Source organism: Oryza brachyantha, chromosome 1 (genome assembly GCF_000231095.2).
Source record: "Oryza brachyantha chromosome 1, ObraRS2, whole genome shotgun sequence".
Classification (NCBI taxonomy): domain Eukaryota; kingdom Viridiplantae; phylum Streptophyta; class Magnoliopsida; order Poales; family Poaceae; genus Oryza; species Oryza brachyantha.
Window position 1 is genome coordinate 24,583,946 of NC_023163.2, and position 11,708 is coordinate 24,595,653.

Sequence of the window (11,708 nt, forward strand, 5' to 3'; positions counted from 1 at the left end):
ATGAGAACCAGGGAGAGAGAGAACTGCCTTTGCGGAGTGAGAGAGTTAGGAGTTTCTAATTTTTTTTCTAAAAACATCACATCAAAATTTTGACACCTAAATAAAGCATTAAATATAGATGAACTAAAAAACTAATTGCATAGTTATGGAAGAAATATTGAGACGAATCTTTTGAACCTAATTAGTCCATAATTAGCCATAAGTGCTATAATAACCAATATGTGCTAATGACGGATTAATTAAACTCAAAAGATTCGTCTCGCGGTTTCCAGCCTAGCCGTGAAATTCGTTTTTTTTATTCGTGTCTGAAAACCACTTCCAACATTCGGTCAAACATTTCACGTGACACTTCTCCCAAAAATTTTCTCAATCTAAACACCCCATTAATTCGTGTATCCTGTGAAAAATTTCGGGTTCACTGCTCTTTAGTTACACTTATCATGTATGTTAGTCTGCTCCAACACAGCAAGATGGTCTAGCTCAGCGTGCCACCGTCGAAAAAACACCTTACAAAACGTGATATAGTATGGGGTTATATAAACTCAAACATTTTCTAAAATATTTAGATCAAATTGTCATCGTCTTCTTCCTCCATCCGATCTCCTATCCATCCTCTCATAGCAAGCATCATCGAAGTAGCAGCCACGGCAGCGACGAGGTCCGGCCACTAGCATCATACCACCTCTGGCAAAAGGTCTAGCTACTTGAATGACGATGTGCGCCTCCTGTCGGTCAAGTCCATGATCTGGCCATCCTCATTCTTGGCTGAGGAGGCAACACCCTAGAAAACCCTAAGTGCAAGCCCAACCTTGGAGTTGGAGGCAGAGGCGGGAAATGGCATCCACGAACGATGTTTGCATGCAAAAGAGAGGCGGCTCAATGGGGCAAGCAGGCATCGATGAGTCTATCGACTAGGGTGGAGACCTCAAGCTCGCTGGCCTTCTCTTTGGAGTCCTGAAGGCAATGTAGAGCACAGCTGCTTCGAATATGTGAGATAAAAGATGTGGATGGACCAGCCGAGTGGATGAACGGGAGAGGGGAGGCGATGGAGGAAGAAGACATATGCAATTTGGTCCAATAAAAAAAATCAGAAATTGCATTGAAGGGGTAAGTAATTGTATATATCAAATAACTAGAATTTTATAATGGCATGGCTCTAAATAGATAAATAATAGTTTTATATTTTAAAATCGTGAAAGTTGTAGTGACATGAATCCAATGAATCATTCTTTTTATACCAATATAATGTCACGGGGTTAATGGGCAAATCGAAGCTCTGGAGCATACAAAATGTCCTCGAGTCTACGAGGCCAAGTGAACTTTCGACAAATAAAATGAAGTTATTTCATACAGCATGGTAAGCTTGTAGCATAAACAACAACATCGTAAGCCTAGCATAAACACCAAGCTTTGCGTCATCGTCTACATGGAATTAAGCAGTAATATAGCCCCATGAATCATCTGACGGACTAGGCTCATCACTTCATCAGTTGTGATTCTTGCCCTACAACAATGGTGATGAATTGTTTGCGAAATGCGAATGGATGCTTATCCCTGAAAATTTTGGCCAAGAAATTCATTTGGAAGATCGTATGACAGTTCCAAGCCAATCTTCTGAGCTAGTATCGCCTTGTAAGGCTCTCAGTGAATGCTCTGTACCAACCTAGATCAGAAGGCACATGACTCACATACCGAAAAAGCAATGTCATCTAAGATTGTATGCATATAGCAAGGCGAGGGAGAAAAGAGAGACCGCACCTTTGTAATGTACACATCAACTCCAAGCCTAGCTATCGCGGCAGCTTCCAATATTTTGGTCTCCATTCCGCCAGTGGTGTCGTGTGCAGCTACAGATATCTCCACTAAAATGCATACAAATTTTCTTTGTCAGGATTAGACAAGCTACAGTAAGCAATGAATCTGTATAATGAATTTTGTTAGCTCTTAACCTAACAGAAAACTGTTACTCCCTTAGTTTAGCATTTGACCCAAATCATTGAATTTTTCATGCATTGCTGCGTTCTTTTTGGCCGGATTATTCCTCGGCTTATGCTAGCGCAATTCCTGAACTGTTAAACGATGTATTTTTTCTAAAAAGTTCACATTTCTAAAGTAGATTTTTAAATTTGTACTAGTTAATTCTATCGTTTATATCATGAAACAACTATCACAAAAATCAATAGTCTTTCATCTTCATCTAACAAAAGAACATTGTTCTGTCATCTGATAAATTTTTATCTACTTGCACTTCCTATAACCAAAATAGATGAATCAATTTCTCAGTATATTGGCTGTATACAACTGCTAGGGATGATTTGACCACCAGCGCACAAATGAAAGGAAGACAAAAGGATACCTCCTTTATTGCTGCCTTTCAATGCAGGTTTTACAATTGACCAGCTCCCAGTGTCATCCACCTCTGTTTTAACAGGCAAACAGCACAATGCAAACAGTTATTGCACATATTTTGCTTTTCATGTGCTCCCTACAATTACTGATGTTCATCAAACAGGAAATCTAGTAGGTGAGTTCTGAATTGCTAACCTATCTCTCTGAGAAGTACTGCATTTGGGTCTGATGGAGGACGATCATATACTCCATGGACATCTGTCTACATCTCAATTTTCAGAATGCTATGTGAAAGCAAGTAAGCAACTATAACGAACAATACATACAAAGAGCGGCACAAAAATGTGATAAAACGGAGTCCATCTGATAATGATCAGATCAACAAGAGCTTCAAGTATTAGAAGAAAGACATTACATCCATGTAAATAATTTGGAGCATGGACATCTCACATGCATAGCATATTATCAAGTAATGGCAAGGAGAGAAGAGAAGGCAGTATGCAGTACCAGAAACACAACATATTTTGGATTGAGAAGCTGTGCGAGGTGGCGTATAATGACATCCCCACTCAATATGGTGCAGTCCTGACCGTTTAATTATGTCATAAATCTTAGACAAGTAGACACAAAATGTTAAACAGTGATATGGGCATGATTCAGTCCAAAAGCTCACCAGTAATTCATCAAGAACAGCATCTCCATGCAAAACCTAGAAGAAATTAGAGTTCTTTATATATGTAGATGATGAAAACATAAGTGGAACTGTGAAAGTATGCCATTCTTTCCCTATTATCAAAACATTTCCTGAACAAAAGGTTGAGTTCAGTTCAAAGTTTCAAACATCTGAACTGGTGATTCATTACGTACCAGCACAAAAATCTAGCTATGTTGGCATCAGAGACGTATCACAAAATACACATTCACATAACAAATGTAATGAATATGTTATATACTACATAAATATTCCCAGAAATACAAACATTTTTCTCACAGCATGGATGCATTCAAAGTGACATATAACTAAATTGCTTAATGTACACCTTCGTCAATGTAAATTCTAGAGAAATGAATCATTCAAGATTATGAGGTACAACAACTTACAGGGACAAAGCCAACATGGAGTGATTGAATTATTTGAGAAGCATTTGCTGACTCAAGCTGTAAGTGCAAAAATGGCAAGCAAAGATCAAAGAGCATCTCTGAATAGGATTTTTCAGGAACTAGCAATGTCAAGTCCATTCCCAGAGATGAAATTTAGTAAATTTTGGCTTTCTCACGTTTCTTTGCTTAGTAGACCATCCACAAGCGAACGGTGACATTCCCACAGACGGTATACCTTCTACATAATCACACGCAATTCAAAAACTTATTTAATTAATATAAACTGCAAACAATAAACTGGCAGCAATAGACTAATAGCAATATATCATGATCATGTGCTGGTCAATTCAATCAACATTGATTAAGATTACAAACATGGGAAATAAGTGTTCCATAACAATTGACAATGGATCCACAGATGGTACTGTTGGTTAAGCCTAGACTTCACAGTTGAATCACGACTAGAACACATATAGATTATTATAGAGCGTGTATTTATTACAAATTAACAAAAGGAACACATAAATATAAAATAGCACGAATGAAACATGATTGTGATTCAAACATGATGAATGATTCTTATCTCAATGTTGTGTACCTCTTGCAAGGGCTCTAACAATTTCCTGGTTAAGAGAAGTCACCTGAATTATATATGTAGAGCATAAGAACATTTTTCAAGCATGTGCATCAAAGAAGCACTACATATTTTGAAGATATACTGGGCAATAAAGTTATATCTCTGAAAGTACCATGAAGAAAAAAAAAGGATATGATATACACATGAAGGAGAATTTTATAAACTAGCCTTACTGAAATTCTTGTAGCTACAAAGCCAGCCTTCACAAGTGTTGACTGTAGACCTCCTTTGTGGACTCCAGATCTACTTGCTTGGAAGTGACCAAAAGACCCTGAAGTAGCAGATGCAGGTAGCCAGCTATTACAACATCATAATACTACTGGTGGGGAGTATCTCTAAACTACAACACTCTAATTATAGCTCGCAAGTAATAACTTCAGGCATTTATCGCCTACGAATCAGGCTAAATTTGTTTTATATATATATATATATATATATATATATATATATATATATATATATATATAAGGCAGCTACATTCCAATTACTCACTCGCTAAATAGAGCATCCCCAACAGTTCATCTATCCCATCCTCCATACTAAAAATAGATGATGCGAGATAAAAAAATAAGCTCCAACAGAATATCCATCTCATTCTCTATTTTTAGATGTCATCTAGAGAAACTTCATATTTAGATATTCTCTCTCCATCCTCCAAAGAAATACGAAAGATGTCATGTATGGATGATGTGCTGGAGTTCAAAGAGATATGAAGGATGTAACTGTTTTAGATAATTATCTAAATAAAGATATAGATGACCAAATTTAAATGAGTTGGAGATGCTCTTCCTATTGCTCACTCACTAAGACTCATCTAGAGTGGCACGTGGTTCACACCAATTACTCACATCCCGTAGTATTCTGAAACAAAAAGAAAAAAAAAACAGCAACCAAGCGGATTCTATCGTCCCAAAATCCCCACCGATCACCCAGTTCCGCTCAGTAATACGAAATGGCAATAGCCACAATCAACTCAGAGGACGAACTATACCGGCACCATGGACGACGACGAAGTTGGTGTCGAGCCCCAACCCCTCCATCTCCGACAAGCCCTCCGCATCCACGACGGGGTCGGTCGGATCGCCGGGCCTTCTGCTCCAGTCCATCCCCGCAACCTTCTCCGTCGCGCCGGAGTGGGACATGGCCTGCCGCAGCTGCGCGCACGCCGACCTCAAGTTCTCCACTCCGATGCTCTCCAGCTCCCCCTTGTTCGTGATGGCCGCTCCACCTGCGCCACCAGAGCTTCTCCGAGATCAACGACCCCAGGCTCAGGCTGGGATCCTGGGGGAGGGATGCGTACACAACCACAGGAGCACGCAAGGAAAGGGTAAATGCAAAAAAGGAGTGACGGAGCGCGCGCGGGAGAGTACCGAGCTTGACGATGCATCGGACGGGGCGGGAGGCGGTGGGGTTCGGCTGCTTCTGGGTCGCCTCCGCCATGGGAGCTCCAGCTTCTCCTCGGCTCCTCGCGCCGCGGCCTCGACTCCCGAGGGGAGGGAGATGGGAATCTGGAGCGGTTCAATGGCCACTGACCAGTGGGACCCCCAGTCAGCGGGACATCTGGTTCTAGAGATTGCCCAGAATGCTGGGCCGGGTGCTTCGTCTGCCTGCCGCTCCGGCCCATCAAAGCTTTCAGCCGCTCGGTTTGGCCCAAACCTTCTCGGCCCGATCGTGCAACACAAAGGCACGAAACCGCAGCGCCGCCGCGAGCCCCCATGCGCTCGGTTGCTCCTCCCCGCCGCCGCGTCCCGCTCGCCGGTCACCGGCTAGACGACGACGCCGCCGCCGTCGCGCGGCTCCTGTGTTGTTGCCCTATATCCAGAGCTTTCTTGCTGGCCTATCCCTACGAGCTTCGCCCCCTGCCTGCCTGCTCGGGATCCGGGATCGCGTTTGCCTCTCGGCTCGCTGCGCCGCCGCCGCAGCACCGCCGCCTCGGCCCGTCTGCCTGTGCAGGTCAATGCTGTTTACAAGTAGTACTAAGAGCTCAAATCTGTACGTTTATATTTGCATATATGTGCTACTGATCGACTTGCTTGCATCTGTTGTGTATGGTCATTAATTTGTAATAATGCAGTATTACTTGTTAGCTCAGGCCCTTGTAGCTTGTAGATTTGTAGGTTTATAGCTTAAAAGGGGTAATTTATGCCGTCAAAATTGCGGTATCAGTTCCATTCAGTTCAATCCGTGTGTTGGTTTGGTTCATGTGCTTGCAGTTGGGAGTGGAGGATCATCCAATGAGGCTGTTGAAAGCGGGTCAGTTGTTCAGGAAAGTCATTGAGGGCGGGTCAGAAAAGCAATCTCGACTGCTTGGGCTTGATGTTGGCAGCAAATATGTTGGACTGGCCGTTTCTGATGACAAAAATAGGATTGCATTGCCCCTAAGGTATGCACTTCGAACGATTGGAGATGAACATTAAGTTGCTTGATACAAATGCTTCACTGAGATGTTTTTCAGACCTTGTATAGCACGGTTTTAGTGACTTCTGTGTGCCTCCGTACAATTCAAACATCATTTTCTGTGTGATGATTTAAATCCAGGCAGTCATGTACTCATATGTAATCTGCTAGAATAAGTCTATATATGTCACGCCCTGAGTTTTACCCAAGCCAAGAATTAATTAAATAATGTATTAAAAATAATTTATTAATTAAAGTTCAGGAGAAACCCCAGTGTAATAAATTAATTTAATTAATTGGAAGCTTTTTGGACCGTAGGAATATTGACTTTCCAATTCATTTCAGTGTATCGGCAATTTTGGTGTACATTGCTGAAACCATTATCCTGTTGAGATTGGAAATATTCTAACTATCAGAATTTATTTCAGTTTGTGTGCTTTCCTGCTTTTGCTAGACAATCTATTAGTCTTGGGTTAGAGCTGGGTGCATGTTGAAGTAACACAAATGACAAATGCCATGTCATGTTGTGCTGTGTCTGTAGTGTGAGGTCATTTTCTAGGTCTACTGTACTAACTTCAGCTTTCTTAGGAAATAACTGTAATTGCCTTCAAACTGTTAAGAAAAATTACTTGTACACAAGATCTTATACTACTAATGCAGTGTATGTTTGTTATCGTGAAAAATTATTAGCCTTCAGCATATTCATGCCTTATAAGTCTTTCTTCATGAGAAACTCTTTGCCTACCACTGCTTTGATGAACTGCGGTTAGCTAGAGCTGATATCCTTTTGCCTACCTGAGCACTCAGACAGAGCAGATCTAGATTTTCTGAAGTATGTGTTTATCTAGAACTTTGGAATCACTGCCGGCATTGTTTGGATAAGGTTATCTCAGAGGACAATACCCCTGTTTTATCAGATATTTGACTCTCTTGAATTTGTAACAACCTACCTGCTTACCTTGGTTTTCTTTTCTTTTTTTGTGGCCAATACTACCACCTAATTGCTGATGGAATATAAGATCTGCATGCATTTCCTTAAAGAATAGATTTGCCAATTAGGGATTGGGATTAACAGTTGCATTGTCTCATACAGTGTATTGAGCAGGACAAAGACAAACATTGGCTTGATGGCAGATGACTTCGTAACTTTGGTATGCTGAGTATAGTCAACATTTTGATTCTGGAGTAACCTTATTGTAGAGTCACTCACCAAAAGGTCGAGTGCTTAATATGACATGTCACATGCACAAGCAACTTTGTAGCATATGTGGTTGAGGTTTTGATTCATCTATGAAAGTCAGGGTTTCAGGTCATGTTTAATATGATATTCTTTACTGCTCAATTTACTCATGTCATTTACCCGTTTGAAATACTCAAGGGCAACATTGTCCACAAAGACATCATAAATGATTTAGTAATGAAAGATATTTTGCAAACGGGCAGCTGATTATGCATGGTTTATTCTGTTAGGCTTCATTCTAGATTCTGGTGAATATTTAAAAGCACTTGTGTTTTGCCATTTTTGATACATGGAAGCCAATTCCTTTTCCTTCTTTCTTTTTTTGTGAATAGGTTTCAAAGTACTCCCTTGCAGGCTTTGTTGTGGGTTATCCATTCAACTTGCAGGGTCAAGCTAGTCCAGATGTAAAGTACTCCTGTGCTGGTAGCCTGGGATAGTGCACCTCATTTTCTTGCTATATGTTTGCCTATGGTAATGTTTCTTTTCTATTAACCAGGCATTACAGGTAAGGCTTCTTGTCGGAGAACTCTGTAAAACTGGGAAACTTGATGATGTGAGTTACACCTATTGGGATGAAAATTTTACCTCGAAGGTGATAGTCCATTTTTTGCACATTATCTCTCAAACATGAGAAACTACATATAGCATGGGTTGCATTACTCTTATGGCTATTTTATATCACATTTCAAGGACTTCTGTGGCGAAGTGTTCTGAGTGATCTGTTTGTTTTGCCAGTGTGTAGAAGCCCTTTTATATCCTCTGAAACTAAATGACCCAGTTGAAATCAAAACAATGACAGATAAATTTGCTGCAGTTTGCATACTCCAGGTACATACACCAACTACCAACTATTACAAGTTTCGTTGTTTCTATTACATAATTATTATTGAAAACCAGTACTTCATTTAGTTGAACATCTGCTTAGTAAAACTGACACTGATATTTTGTTTGCCTAAAAAGGGAATTTTACCTTCTGTGCAGGGCTATCTAGATAACATGAACAGAGAATTGAGATGTGCAGATGATTCTGAGAAACAGCGTGACACCTGAGTTCCATCTTGTTGGTGCACTGCTGCCATATGAAAAAGGCATAGGTAATGTCCATGAGCAATTCGTCGAGACGTGTACAAAGCTCATGCTCTCATATGGGTCATAAGTTTAGTAGATGCTGAGCTGACAGTTCATCAATGGGTACGAGCAGCCTCCCTGCCTGCCCGCTGGAGGCAAATTTGTTGTAGATGATGCAAAAGTATTGAGAAGTTTCTTGCCCGCTGTTTCAACCTCTACTTGCTTATGAGGCCATTGGCACCGAAATGCTTCCTTATCTCTATTCTCCATGAACTAAGCGGTCCAGCTATGCATTCTTGGCAGCTGGAGCAACCTCTTCCAATATGCTTGCCGAACCGAGAAGATCCAATCAGGCTGTCGAGTCAAATCGAGTTCAGGTTCACACTGGCGTGCTGCAGCCAGATTCCATTTCCATGTCTGCATGCGTATGCTTGGACAAAATTCACCGTGATGTTAACAACTCATGTCATTCGACGGGCAGCTTTTGCTCATTGTCACATCCCGGATACTTGCAAATCCTCCACAGATGTTGTGCTTGTCAGGTATATATCCGTGGCCTGCAATGCTCCGCGCAATTGTGAAGTCTATATCTAGAGCTGATAGCGTGAGGAATCGTGTGACCATGGTCCTTGCTGTCTGGTTGCAAAAGATCGAAAATTCTACTCTACAAAGCAAGTTAGGCTGACAGGTAATCTTGTGGATGTGATGAGATATGTTCAGTTATCCAACTTCGTGTACTATTCTATAGAGTACATGATAGGTGAAGAAATAGGCACAAGAGCTAATGCGTAGACTTGGGCTGATGAGATTGTTTCAGGCTGGAGGACAATGCTCTGTGGTTGGCATGCAATGCGAGCCTGCAATGGATAAAATCAAACAATCTGCGGCTGTAATCTGCATAGTCTATTTCCAGTTTTCCACAAGGGATGGCGTATGGAATTTTCCGATGTTTCTCAAAGCCTTTTGTCCACGTTTTTTTTTCTGTTTAGGTTTATAAGTTAAAATTTAAATTTTCCGATGTTTCTCAAAGGCTCTTGTCCACGTTTTTTCTTTTCGTTTATGTTTATAAGTTAAAATTTGAATTTTCAATCTTAAATTTAGAGTTAATTTTTTGAATTTTTTTATATAAGTTTATTTTTCAATTTTGGCTTTTAGATCGGTGGTAAGAATACGTATAAAAAAGTTTTATTTATAAATTATTTTTCGTTTGTGAATATACCGTTTGATTTCTTCTATAAAACATCGAACAATCGCCTCTTGATCGGTGGCTGAGATAGCTGCTGCTACCTGTACATCCAAAAGATAATAAAATTCGATTCTACCAAATCTAGTTAGGCTCACGATGAAGTTTCAATACACAGGTAACTTCAGTCATCCATCCAGCAGACTCAGAAGTCAGAAAGCCAAACTAAGGAGAGAAAAAAAAAATCTGATGTGGTAGGCACAGAACAGCACAGCAATTAAGCACGACACATCAGGAGAGCAAGCAAGCCACTTGTCAACGAGCTCTCACGTATGCCTGCCTGCTTCCACGCCAAAAGTCCACTGCAGCTCAAAGACCAGGAGAGGAGAAAGCGATGAGCACAGCACGAAACCGAGGTAGCCGAATCATGCAAAGTCAACACAGTTGACAGCCAGCAGTAGCTCTGTGTAAAAGAGATTTGGCAGCCAAGGGAAGACAGGTCAGGTGCTCACATCACCATAACGTGGTCAGACACTGACCGTACTCTCTCCTTTCCAAAATATACACATTTTTATGATTTAAGTTTTCTATCATAATATAAGTATTTTTATATGGATTCCGATGATTACAATCACTCCAATGATTCCGACATAAATCAGATGTTTAGATAAAAAATCTAATTAATTTAAAATCTAAAAATTAACCATGTAAATAACTAAAAATAAATCTTTTCACATATACTTATTCTATGCTAAATAAACTAGAAATATTTATACTTTGGAACGGAAGCACTATGGATTGCCTTTTTTTCATTTTAGGAAACCGTACTGCCTAATTAGGGAGATAGATGAGCTGAAAGTACACTGGCACGTTGGAGATAACTTGAAGGTAAAGAAGACGGCTGGTTCACGGTAGCTGATTCGGTCGAGCAGCCACCGGTTTTGGACCGGAATGCACGAGCTAGTTCGAGCGGCTTCCTCTCCATTATTTCTTTATTTTGATTCCCGGTTTGTTTGTTTGTTTGTTTATCTCGCGGTTTCTTGACCAGAGATAGGCTGCCGTGTATGTTTAAAGATCGAGTCTTCGACAATTTGGTTGTCTCGATTTTTTTTGGGGACATTGTAGACTTTGAATGAAAGGAAGGAAGATTAATTAATCTCGTGGTCCGGTTTAGCAACGGCTTGAATGGAATTAAAACTTTTGTTAATTTAAGATTAACAACTAAGATGCCTCCGTGCATGTTTGCTAGATTTCAGGAAAATTCAGGAGGCAGAGACATTGTAGTTCTGAACCAGGAACACGTACTCTCCAAACTGAAATTCAGCCAAATATGAATACTTTGTATGTGCTATTTAAGCTTTTATGAATAGTAAGTTCATTTCTGAGAAATTATTATTAGAGTTTGTGAAAACAAGACATAAATATATTAGGAATAAACAAAGTATAGGACAATTATATTGAGATTCGATAAAGGTATTTTAGTCTTTAAACTTTTGTATTTTTTATGTGTGATGATTGAAAAATGAAGTTACTTTAAAACAGTATATATCATTGATTGGCTAATTGCCATAGCATCAGAAAACATGTTCATATATACCATACGTGAAAATCGTGACCGACTGTTTACTGACGGGCACCTGCGGGCTTCAGCAGCAGCATTGTCTGAGATACGCACCAATCACCAACAGCACCCATCTCCATCCAACGTGCAAACTTCGGTTTGTCCACTGGAA

The 11,708-nt window shown here is 40.3% G+C and overlaps 2 protein-coding genes across 8 annotated transcripts; one reads left to right on the forward strand and one right to left on the reverse strand.

The window, feature by feature from the left end:
- Nucleotides 1-1,211: 1,211 nt before the first annotated feature.
- On the reverse strand, nt 1,212-5,608 carry LOC102707821 (isopentenyl phosphate kinase). 3 transcript variants are annotated; one of them, XM_040526000.1, is made up of 12 exons: nt 5,458-5,608; nt 5,079-5,315; nt 4,261-4,358; nt 4,049-4,091; nt 3,627-3,685; nt 3,451-3,507; nt 3,023-3,058; nt 2,857-2,934; nt 2,545-2,611; nt 2,357-2,419; nt 1,759-1,862; nt 1,212-1,663 (listed from the first exon to the last, which is right to left on the reverse strand). In XM_040526000.1, the coding sequence occupies exons 1-12, from the start codon at nt 5,525-5,527 to the stop codon at nt 1,577-1,579; spliced, it is 999 nt and encodes a 332-aa protein (XP_040381934.1). In that variant the 5' UTR covers nt 5,528-5,608; the 3' UTR covers nt 1,212-1,576. The 3 variants fall into 3 exon arrangements, with proteins under 3 accessions (XP_040381934.1, XP_006644758.1, XP_015693336.1); XM_006644695.2 differs by having other exon boundaries at nt 3,627-3,688; XM_015837850.1 differs by having other exon boundaries at nt 3,627-3,688; nt 5,079-5,329; nt 5,458-5,560.
- A 253-nt stretch (nt 5,609-5,861) lies between these two features.
- LOC102708106 (putative pre-16S rRNA nuclease) lies at nt 5,862-11,132 on the forward strand. 5 transcript variants are annotated; one of them, XR_005812267.1, is made up of 9 exons: nt 5,862-6,040; nt 6,301-6,470; nt 7,578-7,635; nt 8,057-8,128; nt 8,221-8,316; nt 8,460-8,552; nt 8,706-9,723; nt 10,154-10,501; nt 10,794-11,132. XR_005812267.1 is itself a non-coding variant. In XM_006644696.3 (7 exons), exons 2-7 carry the CDS (start codon nt 6,322-6,324, stop codon nt 8,772-8,774), a joined length of 537 nt encoding a protein of 178 aa, XP_006644759.1. In that variant the 5' UTR covers nt 5,862-6,040; nt 6,301-6,321; the 3' UTR covers nt 8,775-9,824. The 5 variants fall into 5 exon arrangements, 1 of the variants encoding a protein (XP_006644759.1); XR_005812268.1 differs by having other exon boundaries at nt 10,154-10,474; XR_001550420.2 differs by having other exon boundaries at nt 8,706-9,480.
- Nucleotides 11,133-11,708: the final 576 nt, after the last annotated feature.